Raw genomic sequence first — 17,648 nt, 5'->3', positions numbered from 1 at the left:
TGAGTTTACAGTAGTTCGAGAAGAGTGCCTTGGATGGTATCCTGGTTTCCACGTTGTCTTTAAACAGGTAACATATGCTTGTTAGGCTTAGGTAGATCTTTGTAAAATTACCGATTCATAGAGGAAAAAAAAAGGCTTGAAGGAAATATAAAATATCCTCAGTGGGGCAATTTTTTTCTCCTTTTATGTGTTTTCTAGATGCACAATTATGTTATAAAAGCAATAAAACAGGTTTTAAAAGATGTACTTTGCACAGTATGAGAAAAAGAAACATCATTTTGCCAAACTCTAACTCATGGTGCTCAGCTCTCATGTACCTGTGGTATTGTGCAAGGCGGGGCAGTCCTTGCTCCTAAAAACTTGGTCAGTGCAAGTTAGGTAGGCTGTGTTTGTAACTTCTTTCTCAGGACAAGGTGTCTCAACTGGAGATGGAGCTGGAAGAAGAAAGAAACAACTCGGATTTGCTGTCTGAGAGGATCACCCGGAGCAGGGAACAGGTACTGTTCTGTTGCTGAGTGCTGTGTGGATCATAAGGAAATGTGAGAGGTTAACCCTGAGGATTTGGCTGGTGGAGGGGGAGCAAGTCCATGGCTTACGGAAATGACGGAAGATGGTGCGAGCCACTACAAGGGAGGTGAAATATATACCATAAAGTGTGTAGAATGAAAGTTTCCAGAGTGGCTATGGAAAACAGTCTCTTAGTCACAACAGGCAAAGTGCTTTTAGAGCTGAGGCTCGAAGACTCATGAGTTCAGCCAGCAATTGTATGAAATTTGGTGGCCACCACTGTATTAGTGCCATTGGAAGTAAATGATACGATGCAGTCTGTTCCTTCAAGAACTTTGCCAGTGAGTTAGTGCATACATCTGTGAGGCATTCATAGCATGGTAACAGTGCCATTCAAGTGAGTGATTTTTGCAGTTTTCAATTGGCAGGAGTTGCATGGATACCTGAGCCAGGGACAGTTCACACTTTCCTCACACTGTAGATAATGGAACTGATTTTCTGAACTACACTTGGTATGATCCCAAGGTTTTGGGGTTTGTTTCCATTTTTCTAATTAAGGTTCAGAGTGCCTCAGTCATATCCTGGGGATGGGGTGTCACATCACTAGGAGTGGTAGGTCTAGGAGTATGTCATCCCATCATTATTTGTTGTTGGTGGTCAGTCTCTCAATTGTGTCCAGCTCTTTGTGACCCCCTGGACTGTAGCATGCCAGGCTTCTCTGTCTTCCACGTCTTCTGAAGTTTGCTCAGATTCATGTCACCAGGCACTTAAAACAGCCTTACAGCCCCCAAATATCAGACAAACTGAACCAGAGGTGGTTGCCTCCCTTGCTCAGCTGGTGGCCCAACCCTAAGGCAGCTCTTCACTCAAATCCATTTATTTTAGCCTCTTCTCTTTCCTCCCAGTATGGTTCACGGAGAATGGAACTGCTCTCTGTGATCTGGTCAAAGTTGAAAGTATTTTCCCTGAGCTGAGAACCTAAAGCAAGCCTGGAGAGGACATAGAGGGAACCTACTTGTTTTATGGAAAAGAGTCCCTGTCCAGCCTCCTGCACTGACCTCATGTAGCTGTAAGGAAGCCCCAGCCTCTCTGAATGAAGCTTCTAAGATCTAGACAAATGAGACTGTTTGTCCAGGAGATTTCTGAAGTCTTTTCTGAATTCTGACATTGAAATTCTGTGAGAGGATTTTATAAAATTAAGTGTCTGGGTCACCTTTTAACTCTTTTCTTCTCTCCCCGGGTGTGTGTTTATGTCCCTGTAAAGTTGGGTTTCACAGATGTCTCTAGTCTTTTTGCAATGTTTGTTCTATTTTCCTCATCATTTTTCTTTGTTCTCACTGCCCTCTCTGGGGTAGGGAGGGTAAAGCTTGGTGTCTGTTAAAGTGGAGAGACTGAGCCTTGTGTTCAGACTGATGTAGGAATTACTGAAACAATAAAACAAACCCCTGAGATAAGTGAGGTCTGATGGGAGTTCTCTCCTGGCCTATGTTGCCTTTGGATTTATGAGGAAGGGTAGAGAATGGGTTGATCAAAGATACCTGCCTTACAGGAGAGCATTTACTTCTCTCTCAAAGTCAAGGTGAGAATCTGAGGCTTGCTTCTTGCCTCTTAAAGGTCCAAGGAAGGGCTCTGGGTGTAGATGAGGGGGCCTTGATTCTGAAACCATTTCGGTCCACTTAGGTTAAATTCTAGGGATGTGCTGGTGCCTTCCTGCCAGAATTAGAGAAATAGGAAAGTTCTAAACCTAAGACCCCTTCTCCTCCGCCCCTTCAAATGCGGCTCTGTGACAGCTCCTTCACAGGAAGTGTCCCCTAAAGAACAGGAAATGGCACCTGTCTGTTGTCTCCAGCCTGACTTATAGCATTGGCTCTGGATGCTCCGCAACAGCCCTGCAACAGGAAGGTCTGGGGAACTTTGTTTTGGATCTTGGTCTCCTTAAAATTAAAAAGTCAAAGATTGAACTTCTTCCCTCTACTTAATCTCTGCCTGCTCACAAGAGCCTCTTCTAAATCTTTGCTTCCTCTGAACATCTCCCATTATTTTTCCTCATCTTAGTTATAGGGTTTAAGTGGAAAAGCTAGAAAGAGATTTTCCCAGCAATTATAGTGAGTGGCCTACTCCATTTACGTTGTGGCTGTCTGAGCGCAGGTTGGAAAAGAGTTTCCAGACACAGAGCATTTCAGAAGGGAGTGAGTTCATTAAGAACAAAGAGCAGAGATAATAAGCGTGCGCAAGCACAGTGGGCCAACTCCTAACAGGCCAGGGAGAGTGGACGGTGCTGTTAGAGCAGTGTAGCCAGCGTACATAGCCTCGAGACCAGGCATTCCTGCTGGGAGGGTGCTATTAGGTGTTGGTTAAGGTTCCATAGGGCAAGTACTTGGGTGAGCATTTTTGCCTAATTTAGGGTCAGGAAGCCTGCCGGTGATGATCTGGGGGCTTTTGGCAATGGTTACAGATGGGCACAGCCAGGTTCACAGGTGACCTTGGTTCTGGGCTCTGTTTCTGTGGCCTTGGGGCAGGACTCCTGATTTTGCAGAATCTTTGATCTGACAGTGACTTCCCAGGTTCATTTCCCCAGGCTTTCTGTGTAATAGACAGAGAGGCAAGGCCCAGAGTTACCTGTGATCTAGCTAGGGCACATGGCTGACTCCCAAGGCAGAGTTCTGTCTAGCAGTGTGGGCAGAATGGGATGGACACCCACTATGTGCATAGCCCTGAGGCCAGGCTCCAGGGTTGTTGAGAGTAGCCTCTATCCTTGAGGTGCTGGGGTTTGAGGGGAGGCATGCCTAAACAATGGGAAATCATCAAGAAAAAGCAGCAGATAACTACATGCCAAGGGAAGGGGTCAGGCAGCTAAGGAGGGAAAGACCATCACAGCACAGGTGACTGTGGGTGTTCTTAGAGGAAGGCTGCCCAAGACCTGGCTTTGAAGATAGGGTAGGTTTTGGACAAACTACCAAAGGAATGGGAAATGAATCCTAGATAGAATGGAGTGGATGAATAAAGATTCAGTGGTAGGATCTGTTTTGAGGGGCACCAAATGGACTGCTGTGTTTGGTTAGGTTTCCAGTTTGCATAAGGCAGGTTAAAGAAGCAGGTTGAAGGATTTGAAAGGAATGCATATCCTGAAGGCAGAGGGGAGCCTTGGAAGGTTGTTGAGCAGAACAGTGAAGCACACAGTGTGTGCTCCAAGCGGATAGATGGGAGGATGGGCAGGAGCCCAGGAACCTGAATGCAGAAGCCTCAACTGGGCTGTTCCCAGGGACGGAGGACAGGAAAGGGGGTTGTGAGACCAAACATTCTGTCCTTCTCATCGTTTTGTTTCCAGTTTCTCATGCTTACATCTGATGGTCAGTAAATGCTGCCAACATTATTTGTAAGTTCCCAGGCCTTCTGAAGCCTTCCTTTTCAATACGTGCTCAGGATATTCTTAAAATTGAAGGAAATTTGAATACAATAGTGGGTGCTTTACTGGTTTTTGGTCTGTTTTAATCCAGAAAAATCTCTTTTCCTCTCCTTCCTCCAAAACCTTGTTTCTGTTTATGACATTTTCCATCCTTATTGAGGGTTCCTTGGGTGCTGGGCACTGAGCCTGGGACTTGCATGCTTTCTCTTGTTTTCAGGGCTTACAAGGTTAAGTGGCTGCATAGGGACTCAAGACCTTTAAAAAGGTGTGGAGCCACGACTTGATTTCAGAGCCCACTACCTCCCACCTGTTGCCATCATCCTGGCAATGGGTGGGTGAGGGTAGTATAGAAACACCCCAAATGTTTGGGTCTCTATTCCCAAGTGAAAAATAACGCCATGCTGTCTCTTAATATGAGTGAGGATTTTTGTTCACCTGCTCCTCTCCTGACTCTCCTGTGTCCAGCAGTGAGATGGCCCAGCTTGGTGTTTTAAAGATGACCCAGAGGCTGATGTTCTGGCTCCTCAGGCACTGCCGTGTGGTTCTGGTGGCTGAGTGCAACAGTTAACAATAGAGCGGGGCCTGGATAGAAAAGTGTTCTCTAGGCCTTGGAGGCCAAGATAACCCAGCCTAGTGGAAAGAGCATTTGTTCAACCCAGGTGGCCAGCAGGCAAGAGGAAGAGTATCAGCTCGAGGGCTGCCCTGTTGCCTTGGCAACTGCAGGATAAGTCCTGGTAGATAAAGGCGTGGGCTTCTGCACTCATGTTCGGGAACTGCTCCTGAGTGGCTAGCTTGCATTTGCTTCTCCGTCTGCACCAGAGGGGTGCAGTCACTGGAATATGGCTGGGAAATACGGCTCCTTTGCAGTCAGCGAGTGAAAGATCAGAATGGTATTTCTTTCTTTCTTTTTTTCTTTAGTTAAAATGATCCTGGTCTCAGAACTGCCTCCTATTGTAGAGGCTGCTCAAAAGCCCACTGTGTACAGTTGCTTAATAATAATTTTCCTTTCTCGTGATTGAGTATCAGTTTTAGTACTAGGTAGAAGTGTGTGTGCACCAAGCCCTTTACAGCCCAAAGGTAAACACAGGTGATGGGGTTAAATATTATTATTAGCCATCATAAATGTCTCTGGCTTTTCATTAACCCAGAAGGCAGCTGCTTCTAATCCTGAGAGCTGGCTCAGGTCACGAGTGCCTCTGACACAAACCCATTGGAATCTGACACTGTTACTTCCGACCGACGTGCTCAGGGTTTAGCTTTCTTCCAGTCCAGCTGTGATAAACTGTTGCCTTCAGCTCCTGTTCTGTTTTTGATTTCACTGGAAAGTTTTTGTTCAGTGTATTTAATATGATTGAAGGATAGACAGCACATGAAGCGCTAAGCTTATATAGAGAAATGTTTTCCCAGTCTCTGATTCACTTCCCTATTCCAAAGGAGGAAGCAGGCTAAGTCAGAGGCCATTTCTCTCTTTTTTCTTTATCTCTCTTTAATTGTTGCCAGTGTGGGCCTGGGGCTTACCCAGTGACTTAGTAGTAAAGCATCTGCCTGCAATGCAGGAGGGGTGAATTTGATCCCTGGATTGGGAAGATCCCCTGGAGAAGGGAATAGCAACCCACTCCAGTATTGTTGCCTGAAAAATTCCATGGACAGAGGAGCCTGGCGGGCTACAGTCCATGGGGCTGCAAAGAGTTGGACATGACTGAGCAAAGAGCACAGTGTGGGTTCAGGGTACGAAGGACTGATTTAGAATATTCAGGAGTCACAGGTCCTGTCCTGGTGTCACTGCAGTGAGGAGCATGGCCGAAACACTTGTGGTTTATGGTGAAACCTGTCCTTGGGAGTGTTGTCTGGACCATCACGAGGTGTTCCTTGTGTAGGGCTCCGCGTGGTATGTTTATTTTAGAGTTTAGCGTCTGGTGCTTCTTTTTGAAGAACTGAAGGAAGCTTATCATGTTTGCCAAAAGCCTTGATTTCCAAAAGATGGAAGGAAAATTGACTGTCTGGTGACAGTAACTGTTTTACAGCCTCAAATCTGTTCCTTCCTACTCTTCACTCTAATTTATTTTGCACTTTTATTTGAATAGCCATCTTTTGAGGGGATGTCGTGGAGTCTGAATAATAGCTATTTTGCTTTTCCTTCGGAGAGTCACATTTCCCTGGGGCGCTCCAGGGAGGTCTTGACCTGTGGGGAACCTCCAGGATGCTGGTTCCCAAGTGCCCGTCTGTACCAGGAGACCTTGTTTCCTGCAGAGTCCAGAATTTGCAGTTAGTAGCACTGAGGGAGCAAGACTTGGGCCAGTGGCTGCTGCTTGAAGTTGTAGCATCTGTCCTGAAGCCCAGCCTGGGCCCGTGCTGTGGACCCCTCAGCAATCTTTCAATCGCTCCTCGGCGCTTCTCTACCTCACACCACACGAGGTGCTTCTTCCTTTTAGGCTCCAAAGGACCCCACCCCACCCTCCAAACTCTTCCTCCTCCTAGATTTTGTCCTTCACTGAGGGACCTGGTCCTACAGGCTTTTAACCCAAAACTGCTCCCACCAGTCCTGAACCTCCCACCTGGGAAATGGGGGTTCTAATGTCTGCCTGTGAGGTCAGGGACTGTCTTTTTGTCATGATGTCCAGCCTGAATGAGCAGATGGACCCACCCCATCATTCCAAGACCACCCCTCCACCCCCCTCCACCAGCTCCCAACCGTGTGTGTTCACAGACACACCTTCCCTCTCACCTTGATAGAGTGAGTCTTTTCTGGGGACCCTCCCAAAGGTCTGGAGAGATGGGCTGGCTTCGAGCCAGAGGATGGAGGTGTGGCCTGAGCCACCCAGCACCCCACAGTGGGGTGGGGGCCCCAAACGTGCTTTCAATAGCAGAGGCCAGCTCCAAGGGCCTTACATGCCGTCTTGTTCAGCTTCCGTGGTTAGAAATGTGGAGTCCACATCCCAGAGGTGAGATGACCAAGGTCACATGTAGGTGGATGCAGAGCCAGGAGAGAAGCTGGGCCACTGCAGCCTGTCTGTGTAACCGCTTCCCATTGCAGTCAAAGTTTAACCATGTCCTCACTGAGGTCCTGGCCTCTGCCCAGCGGGCGTGAACAGAACAGGTTCCCCTAGGAGGCACATCGCGGTCCCGTGGCCCAGCCGTGCTGACCTCCGCGGCGGTGTTGGCTGGTTCACAGCCTTGCTGGGGGGCGGGGGTGCTGTGAGGCTGCATCTGTTACCTGCGGACGTGGTGCTCAGAGAGCAATGACAGGAGTCTCCGGGTGTTCTCCACAGCATGTGATTCCCGAGTGCCCTGGGGCCAGGCAGGGGTTGTGGGTCTGAGGGAGGCATCTAAGTGCACTGACTGCTGACCTGTGTGTGGCTGGCATTTTTTCCCCCACTGCATTTGAGGATGCCCTAAGGAGACCAAGTGCCGGGGCTTTAGTTTTATGTGAAAGCAGTATCTACACCCTAAGTCCGCTTGAAGCCTTTTCACTGCATTAGTCCAGAGAGCCTGAGCAGGTGGGGTAGTGGGCTGTGAGTAGGCGCCGCCTGGGTTCTTGCCCTGCTCCTTCTGTTACGGGGATGATGGCAGTGGACCTCCGTGTTCTCTGCTGTAAAGTTCTGAACCCCTGTGACTTAGAAGCCTGCCAGTCAAAAAATGCAAAAAAAAAGTCAACTCTCAAGAGTCTTCTCCAACACCACACTTCAAAAGCATCAATTCTTCAGTGCTCAGCTTTCTTTATAGTCAGCCCAACTCTCACATCCATACATGACCACTGGAAAAACCATAGCTTTGACTAGACGGACCTTTGTTGGCAAAGTAACGTCTCTGCTTTTGAATATGCTGTCTAGGTTGGTCATAGCTTTTCTTGCAAGGAGCAAGTGTCTTTTAATTTCATGGCTGCGATCACCATCTGCAGTGATTTTGGAGCCTGAAAAAATAAAGTCTGTCACTGTTTCCATTGTTTCCCCATCTATTTGCCATGAAATGATGGGACCAGATGTCATGATCTTAGTTTTCTGAATGTTGAGTTTTAAACCATCTTTTTCACTCTCCTCTTTCACCCTCATCAAGAGGCTCTTTAGTTCTTCGCTTTCTGCCATAAGGCTGGTGTTATCTGCATATCTGATATTTCTCCTGGCAATCTTGATTCCAGCTTGTGCTTCATCCAGCCCGGCATTTTGCATGATGTACTCTGAATACAAGTTAAATAAGCAGAGTGATAGTACAGCCTTCATGTACTCCTTTCCTGATTTGGAACCAGTCTGTTGTTTAATGTCCATTTTTAACTGTTGCTTCTTGACTTGCATACAGATTTCTCAGGAGGCAGGTCAGGTAGTCTGATACTCCCAGATTTGAAGAATTTTCCACAGTTTGTTGTGATCTACACAGTCAAAGGCTTTGGTGTAGTCAAGAAAGCAGAAGTAGATGTTATTCTGGAACCCTCTTGCTTTTTTGATGATCCAGTAGATATTACCAATTTAATCTCTGGTTCCTCTGCCTTTTCTAAATCCAGCTTGAACATCTGGAAGTTGACGATTCATGTACTGTTGAAGCCTGGCTTGGAGGATTTTGAGCATTATTTTGCTAGCATGTGAGATGAGTGCAATTGTGTGGTAGTTTGAACATTCTTTGGCATTGCCCTTCTTTGGGATTGGAATGAAAACTGACATTTTCTGGTCCTGTGGCCTCTGCTGAGTTTTCCAAATTTGCTGGCATATTGAGTGCAGCACTTTCACAGCATCATCTTTTAAGATTTGAAATAACTCAACTGGAATTCCATCACCTCCACTGGCTTTGTTTGTAGTGATGCTTCCTAAGGCCCACTTGACTTTGCATTCCAGGATGTCTGGCTTTAGGTAAGTGATCACACCATCGTGATTATCTGGGTCATGAAGATCTTTTTTGTATAGTTCTTCTGTGTATTCTTGCCACCTCTTTTTAATGTCTTCTGCTTCTGATAGGTCTATACCATTTCTTTCCTTTATTGTGCCCATCTTTGCATGAAGTGTTCCCTTTGTATTTCTGATTTTCTTGAAGAGATCTCTAGTCTTTCCCATTCTATTGTTTTCCTTTATTTCTTTGCATTGATCACTGAGGAAGGCTTTCTTATCTCTCCTTGCTGTTCTTTGGAACTCTGCATTCAAATGGGTTTATCTTTCCTTTTCTCCTTTGCCTTGAACCTAAAGGCAAAGAAGGAACAGTTATATTTTCCTGGGTCACTTTCTTAGTTCTCTGGACTTTTCCATTCCGCCCTCTGCTGGGTGGTCCTGGGAAAAGGATGTGGGGCCTCTGCTTCTGAAGAGCATTTTTCACCATTGCTGAAGGCATTCTGCGGGTGGGGCATGGAGATACCCACAGGCAGGCAATGGGATTTCTTTCCAGATGCTGCTCAGCGAGGTTCATTTCCTATTAATATAGGAGAAATCCTAGGGAAGGCCTAGCCTTTGCCAGGGCACCTGGAGTGTTCTTGCTGACCTCTGATCCTGGTGTAAGAAGGGAGGAATCTTGCAGTGTCTGAGACATGCTGGCTATGGAAGCCTCTGCCGAAGCTTGAACTTGTAATGCAGCAGTCAGGAGCTCAGGGCGATCCTGGCTCCCCGTTACTGGTTGTGTTGATCCCTGGCAAGCTGGGTGACTGACTTGCCCCAGTTTGCCTGGGATCCCCCCAGTTTTAGCATTCAAAGTCACATGTCCTGAGCATATCCTCAGTCCTGGGCAAGCTGGGGCCATGGGTCACCATCCAAGTTGGTTAGCTTCTCCAAGCCCTGGAGTCCTGAGCAGAGATGCTAGTATGTACATCGTAGGGTTGTGGCGGGAATATCATAGGATAAGTGCGCTTGGAGTGCCGAGCAGGGGTAGCAGATCTCAAGGGCTGCTGTAACCAAGTACCGTAAAGTAGGTGGCCTGGAGCAACCAAAATGTGTTTTCTTAAGTTCTAGAAGCCAGAAGTCTGAGGCCATGTTCCCTCTGCACCTGTAGGTGAGCGCTTCCTTCCTTCCGGTAGTTTGCAGATGATCTTTGGTGCTCCTTGACTTGTAGACGCCTCACTCCAGTCCTCCATCTTCACATGGCATTCTCCCTGTGTCTCTGTCTTACCTCTGTGCATGTCTGTCTCTGCATTCAAATTTCCCCTTTTAGCAAGGACGTGGGTTGTACTTGATTAGACGTCGCCCTAATGACCTCAGTTTTTAACTTGATTACTTCTGTGAAGATCGTACTTCTAAGGTCGCATCTGAGGTTCTTGGGGTTAGGACTTTAATATATCTTTTTTGGCAGGGACACAATTCAACCCATAACGGCAGAGTTAACTGTAACTATTATTGTTATTTGTATCATTGTCATTGCAATCATTGAGAACTCAAGAATATCTAAGAAACAGCTCTAGTATTCAAGAGGAGAAGACGGGGCCCCCGTCATGAAAATGAGCTGACCTAGTTGTTGGAATTCATACCTGGGAACCATTTCAGCACAAAGGCTATAGGAACCACCCTGCTGACCTCTGGGCTTTTGGTCTCTGTGGTGTAGATGGAGCAGATGCGGAATGAGCTACTTCAGGAGCGAGCCATGAAGCAAGACTTGGAGTGTGACAAGATTTCTCTGGAGAGACAGGTGAGGGCAGCTGGCCCCATGAGCCCCCTGACGCTCCTCGTGGCTTTGAACTAGAGCCCCATGGTTGAGCCTTCTTTGCACAGCAGGCCCAAGAACTCTGGAGCATAACTCATCTGAGAGGTAGAGGTTTTTCTAAGGCCTCTTTCCAGAAGGGTTATTCCCAATAATTTTAAATGTGCTTGTAAGTTTAGCAGCTGCAGAGAAGTAGAATTGCAAGTGTTGTTTTCTAGATGCTAAAGAAGACTAAATCAAATGAAAAGAGAAAAATACAGTGTTGAGACTTCCCTGGCAGTCCAGTGGCTAAGATGCCTCACTCCCAATGCAAGGGCCCCAGGTTCGATCCCTGGTTAGGGAACTGGATCCTGTATGCTGGAACTAAGTGTTTGCATGCCACAACTAAAGATCAAAGATCCTGCGTGCTGCAACTAAACTAAGACCTGTCGCAGCCAAATAAATTTTAAAAGCCAAAAAACAAAAACCAGTGTCCTTTTGTTTTTTGTCCAGAAAACAAAAACCACGTCCAGTACACGTGTTGGTAACAGATCTTACATGAATCATTGTATCTTTAACATGCCATTCATGTAAGTTCTTCACTGAATATGACATATGGTATTTCTGAAGGAGCCTATTTCTCTTGTCCCACACCAATAGGTTTATAAAAGGCCAAGGTCAGGATCATTTGTCTGTTATCCAGGAGTCTTAGGACATGCCAGAGATTTCACTCAGGCTTATAAGGAATGTGATAGAACCTCTTCTTTCAGCTTGTCAGGACACGAGTGCAAATCTTTTTCCTGGAAACATGCCCAGGTCTCCCAGTGCCACCCATCTGAAGATGGAAAGCAGGCTTACCCCAGTCACTGACCACACACTGGCCCGCCCTCTGCTCCGCACAGAGGGTGTGGTAGACACAGCCCCTCATGGTCTCCCTGTCTGATTCCAGAACAAGGACTTAAAGAGCCGGATTATCCACCTGGAAGGTTCCTACAGGTCCAGCAAAGAGGGCCTGGTGGTGCAGATGGAGGCCAGGATCGCAGAGCTGGAGGACCGTCTGGAGAGTGAGGAGAGGTGAGCAGCTCCAGTCCTGGTGCACAGGCCCTGCTGGGCACTGGGCATCACGTTACAGGGTGCTTTTACCCCTGTGTCTATGCCCATCCTCCTAAGCCTGTGAGGAAGGCAGGGCAAATACAACCGTGCTGGAAAATAGTTTCCGTTTTGTAGATGAGAAAATTGAGCCCCACCAAGTAAGTAACTTGAGGAAGGTAGCCTGGAAGGATATTGTTGCAGCAGGACTAAGACTTGGGACCCCCACTGCTCAACTCTTAGTTGTTCCTTTTGCCACACCTTAAATAGGGCAGGCTGCCTCATAAGTTAATGAGTTTGAGCTGAATCAGATGAGAGGGGGCTGACTGTGCTCTAGGGGCTGGGTGTATTCAAGTAGAGGCCAAGTGGCCATCTGTCAGAGATGGACACATGGGTGGGAGGGCCACGGGAATGACCATACCCTTTCCTGCCCCATGATTATCTGCAGCTTGTCCTTGGACCACCGCCCAAGGGCCAGCTCCTCAACTCTTATTAATGGCCCCTCACCTTCCTGGAAGTTGTGTGTGTCTCTGTGTGTATGTGTGGAGAGCACTTTACATTATCCATTTTCAGTAAGACTTTAGGGACTGGGTCAGGGCAGTAAACCCCAAACATTGATAGCCTGGCAGTCTGTGAATCTCTGCCTTACCAAGTGAAGCCTGGTACTGGGAGAACTCAGGGCAGGTCTGACCCCAGCTCAGCCTCTCTCGGGCTCTGCAGCCTCAGGCAAAGTCAGTCCCCTTCTCAGAGCCCGTTTCCTCATCTGTGCACTGAGCAGCGCTTTCCTCCTGTACAGCTGTGAGTCTCCCTGACCCCAAGCTCACGTCTACCAGGCAGCCCGGGGCTGGCTGCCTGTGGGACTGAGACGAGACTGTCTTCTGTTCTGCCCTTCCAGGGACCGGGCCAGCCTCCAACTGAGCAACCGCCGGCTGGAGCGGAAGGTGAAGGAGCTGGTGATGCAGGTGGACGATGAGCACCTGTCGCTGACTGATCAGAAGGACCAGGTGGGGGACCCTCTGCGAGTTCTTTTGAGATTTAGTGTGGGCTGGGGAAGCCAGACGGAGGGGAGGGCTCGGAGGATGGACAAGCGGCGAAGTTGAGTGGACTGAGTCTTCTCTTTCCACTCCGCCCCTTACAGGATGGAATGGGGCCTTTGGAGCCCACTTCAGCAAACTTCACACCCTGAATTTGGCTTTGAAAAAGTGGGATTTTCTGTCTTAGAGTCTTACCTCCACTTTCGCATGAGGCCTGTTTCCCACTTTGCCGTATCTTGTTGCTTGAAGAGAAGGGGTCTGGACCACTGGCCTTTTCTTGCTGCGCTGGGCGACCCACCAGCTCACAGCCTGCCCTTTCCCCCACTCTGCCCCCCCACCCCACTCCCACAGTTGAGCTTGCGCTTGAAGGCAATGAAGCGACAAGTAGAGGAGGCTGAGGAGGAAATCGACAGGCTGGAAAGTTCTAAGAAGAAGCTGCAGAGGGAGCTGGAGGAGCAGATGGACGTGAATGAGCAGCTGCAGGGCCAGCTCAACTCCATGAAGAAGGACTTAAGGTGGGCAAGTGTGTAGACGCCCCCAGGGGCTGTGATAGCCCTGATGTTTGAGGAGAGCACGATGCTTTCAGAGCCTTTCCTGTTGTCTCTAGCCACCGTGGCCACTGTGGGGTCATCCCGTCCTAGAGATGACAGTGGCTGTATCTACTCCATTCACCCCATGTGCTCAGTAGGTATCACATGTGTCAGCCTCATGTGATGTCATCTGGGCAGTGATGTGATGTCATCTGGGCAGTGTCATCCCTATGACACTGCCCAGTGTCAGCAGGGCAGGTATTATCCTTGTCGTCCGAAAGGGGAAACTGAGGCTCAGAGCAGGTCAGACCGGCTCACACCACCCTGTAGAGAGGAGTTCCTGGGCCAGCCCTTAGGTTGCCTGGGTTAGGGAGAAAGGAGATGAAGTTGTGGGTTCCTGTTCTCAGGAGAACTAGGATAGCCCACGCCTGGTTTCTGCAAAGAGCTGCTCTCTCAAGCTCCCTGGGCACAGCAGAAAGATAGGGGATTAATGGGGGTGGGGGAACATTGCATTCCTTACCTCAGGGTCACAGCTTAGGGCATTGGAGTGAGGGGTGAGTTTATCTTCATCCTTGTTCATAAAGCTGGGCTTTTCCTGGAGGCTGATGGTGACTGGAGGCTTCTTGCCAGCTGCCCAGGCACTTCTCTCATAAATGCACAGAAGAGCCTGTTGAGAATCCTGTAAACACGGCATGTCTATCGAGAATCCAGCCCCAGGTTGGCATTAGGAGGCAATATATAAGGGGGCACCAAATATCTTAATCAAAATGCAGTATTAAAAAAATTAGTGCAAACCACCCGTGGTGCACAGGATGATAAAATTTCACATTAAGATGGGATTTACAGCAGGACCCTGCCAAGCCATGTGGGAGCTTGAGGCAGGAGGGAAAATCAGGACTACTGACCTTGATCCAGCCCTGCCCAGCTCTCCATCAGCAACAGCCTCCCGTGCTACCAGGTGGGCAGTTTGCTCCCTGTTGCTGTACATGCTCCTGTGCCACCCACTGGGGTGGAGAGACAGGCACCTTGAACCCTTCACCTCTAGATCTGAAGTGAGCCTCAGTCCAGGGCCAGAAACATGCCCCCTGTTGTTTTACAGACTTAAGAAGCTGCCAAGCAAAGTGCTGGATGATGTGGACGACGACGACGACCTCAGCACGGATGGGGGGAGCCTCTATGAGGCGCCACTGAGCTACACCTTCCCCAAGGACAGCACCGTCGTCAGCCAGATCTGAGCGCACTTCCAGGGGCTGCAGTGGGAGGCGTGAGAGGGGGCGCCATCGCCTCCTCTTTGCAGACCAGGCATCTCCTCTTGACGTCACGTCCTCCTAGGATCTCTATGGTAGCACAGCTCTGGTGGCTTGGGCAGCAGCTCTTGTGGGGTATGTGTTGTGATGCCTGCGGCGACTTGGCAGGATGGAGCCCCACTCTGCACAGCTGTCTGCTGCACCATCTGCATTGCTGCTCCTCCCGCACGTCCCCCTGTCAAGAGAAAGGGTCCAAAGGCTGGTTCCTATGCAATAGCCCTGGTGCGGGGGAGGGGATGATGTGTAGACTGTACATATTTTAAATCAGACCTTCTCCTAGACTGCTGCTGTTCCATTTTGGAATGTTGCAGAGGCTTCATGGGGTGGCTTGCTTGTAAAGTTCACATGTGTCTATTGAGTATTATTTTTTAAAATACAAAGCTACTAGATTTTTAAATATGGAGCCAGAGGCAAGAAGGAGAAGGTAGAATAAAGACCACTCTGGACCTCAGAGTTGGAGAAAGGAATTGTTGAGGGGATGAGGGACAGTTAATCCTGAGAAGAGAAGCTCAGGTGGTCTTAGTGAAGAACTCCCTGAAGGAAGGAGGGGAGGGTAAGTCTGAGGTCACTTGTATCTATGGTCCTTGGTTGCTTATTTTATCTAGAATTTTGTTATGATTTCTGAACCACACTGAGTCGATTCTGGTCACTAATTGACATTTCTTTTGTGCAGGTAGAGTGGGGAGACTTGTATGTAAGGTTTTTCCACAAATGATGTGGTATCTGGAGGCTGGAGCCTTCCTCTCATTTCTTGTTGGTTCCTTCCTTCCCCTTCCCAGAGCAGGTCTGTAATCTATACTCTTGGGGCCCCTGGACAAGTTGTGGTGGGTGGGCACTAGGGGGGTTTGGGGAGCAGGATCACAGACTTAGACGTGAGGAAGAGGCAGGTGATGTGCAGGCAGGTGATGGGGAAGGAGGAAAGGAGGGGAGATGAGCAGGTATGTGGTGTAGGTAGGAAGGAGGAGGAGAAGTTCTTGAAAGCTGGGGGATGTGTAGAGAAGAGGCGGGTTGAGCAGGATCCCAGGTTTATGTCAGGAGAGGAAGAGAAGAAGCAGAAGTCAGAGAAATGTCTGTACAAACTGGAAGAATCCTTCTCACTTCTGGGACAAGGGATAGGAGCCAACCTAAGCAGGAGTAACTGGGACTGGGTGAGGTCTGGGCAAGGCCAGGTCCCTGGGATGGAATTTTAGGAAGGCACTGGGAGCCTGCAGGGATCTGGCACTTCCTCCCGGGCTTCCTGTGGCGGTCCCCAGGTGCACCCAGCGACCAGGTCCAGTCACAGCTGGTCAGGCCCATGGCCAGGGAAGGAACCCTGCAAGTTGTATGCTTGTGAGTGTTCGGCTGCCTCACAGTGTCTTGACGCATCCTGGAACGTGAGAAGCCTGTGGCCCTGGCACACCCTGACAGGTGCCTGGGGGGCAGGAGGGAGCAAGGGGATCTCAGTGCCCTACCTACCCCAGGTCACAGAGCCAACCCATCGGGATTCAGAGTGGTCACCCCCATTCACGGGTAGGTGTCGTCAGCCCCCGTGGGTGAGGCCCCCAGAGCAGAAGTGCGAAGCCTGTCTCTGCCTCTGCCTCTGCTTACTTATTTAGAGTATGGAGACATACGTCCCTTTAACCATTCATTCATTTAGCAAATACTTATTGGACATCCATGATACCCCAGCCTCCGGCACTGGGAAGACAGCAGGGAATACAGAGGCTCACAGTCCCTAACCTTCCTGGAGCGCTGTCAGGGGAGAGGGTGACAGACAGCAGCCACACTGATGAACACAGGCAGAGCCTCTCCGGACGCATCCCAGAGCCCCTCCATCCTCTGGGGGACGCAGCGAGCCTGTGGTTGGTGGACTGGCTCACGAACCCGGAGCAGTCCTTCGACTCTCGCACGTTGTGAGTTCCCCGCTGCTTCTACCACCGTTAGGCATTTGCCAAGAAGCCTGCCCAGCAGTTTCCACCCCTCATTTCTGTGGATTGGAGATGGAAAAGGTTGGGGCCCAAGAACCTTGGGAGTGCGTCAGCTTGTGTCTTGGTTTGTGAGGAAGTTACTGCCTCTCGTTCTGGCCAGGCCCTTCCGGTAGCCACGAGGCAGTCTGCAAGAAGCACACACCATTCGGAAGTCCTGCATCTTTACCCTAGAGGTGAGACATTACCCATGTCGACCCACTCGCCCTTCTGCACTGTAACAGGGCTGGCAGTGAGCCGGATGCATGCAGTGTGCTGAGCTGGAAGGAACACCAGCCTCGGAGCTGAGATAGATGTCTTTAAGTCCTGGCTCATCTTAGCCCAGTGACCTTGATGGGATGACCTTGAGAGACATGTGTTCAGAGCAACAAACTATGCGGGATGAATTGAGGACCAGGGCTCCAGGTCCTTGCCAACTCTGACGTGCTATCGTTCTTTGATTTTATGTACACATATATTTTTTTTCTGTTTGTTAAGAACTAACTCAAGAATATTTCCTTTAGTTAGTTTAAAAAGAAGAAAATATTTTATTTAATAAACAAGTTTGTGGCCAAATGCTGTGCTGAGGAGACAATCATCGTATACCTTTATAATTTTTCTTCCTGCTTCTGAGTGTCTTCCGACGATGCCGATAGGCTTATTGTGTTGGGTTTCTGCTTGCGGGTCTGGTTTGATTGCCTTGGTTTGTCACACGGAGGAAATTATCTTGGCAGCTGCCTCCTGTAAGTGAACTCCTGGAGAAAGCGAGTTTGCCTTTCAATAAACGATATCACCCAACAGGAGTCTTGACTCTCCCGTTATTTCAACTCCCTTGTTTTCTCCAGATCTTGGCTCCCTGTCTGCCAAGAAACAGCCCAGCTGAATGGCTGGAAAGTACTGAAGGTAGAGGAACTTGGGGCATTCCAGGCTGGGAGTTGGGTGGGAGGGGGTGAGGGGGGAACACAGAGGATTAAATGTACCCGGATTGTTGTGATGGTCTGAGAAATCCAGACAGCCCATTTCCAGAAAATGGCAAAAGGGGAAAGTGTGCTGATGACTGAGAATGAGCAGGCACCCGCTGTTTACTCCTCGTTCCTGAACTGTGGTGGGTTCTCCTGCGATCGCTGTGTGTACATCACCTCGTTTGATCTACAGCAGGCTTACAGCCCTCTTATATGAAACAGAAGTCACTTCTGTGTGGAGGGACCTACACTGCTGCTCCTCGGCTCTCAGAGCTGTGCTCTGCCCTG

The 17,648-nt window shown here is 49.0% G+C and overlaps 1 protein-coding gene across 2 annotated transcripts in view; it reads left to right on the top strand.

Annotated features, from left to right (window-relative positions):
• Positions 1 to 17,201, top strand: part of CGNL1 (cingulin like 1) — a 170,162-nt gene extending 152,961 nt beyond the window's left edge. For both annotated transcript variants that reach the window (XM_003586570.6, XM_010809305.4), the window contains 6 exons: positions 408 to 497; positions 10,421 to 10,504; positions 11,445 to 11,569; positions 12,480 to 12,588; positions 12,970 to 13,133; positions 14,248 to 17,201. In XM_003586570.6, the coding sequence (XP_003586618.1) occupies positions 408 to 497; positions 10,421 to 10,504; positions 11,445 to 11,569; positions 12,480 to 12,588; positions 12,970 to 13,133; positions 14,248 to 14,383 (708 nt within the window). In that variant the 3' untranslated portion in view covers positions 14,384 to 17,201. The remainder of the gene's footprint in view (positions 1 to 407; positions 498 to 10,420; positions 10,505 to 11,444; positions 11,570 to 12,479; positions 12,589 to 12,969; positions 13,134 to 14,247) is intronic.
• The last annotated feature ends 447 nt before the right edge of the window (positions 17,202 to 17,648 follow it).

The sequence above is a fragment of the Bos taurus genome, chromosome 10 (assembly GCF_002263795.3).
Source record: "Bos taurus isolate L1 Dominette 01449 registration number 42190680 breed Hereford chromosome 10, ARS-UCD2.0, whole genome shotgun sequence".
Classification (NCBI taxonomy): Eukaryota; Metazoa; Chordata; class Mammalia; order Artiodactyla; family Bovidae; genus Bos; species Bos taurus.
This window is presented reverse-complemented; position numbering and strand designations above follow the sequence as displayed.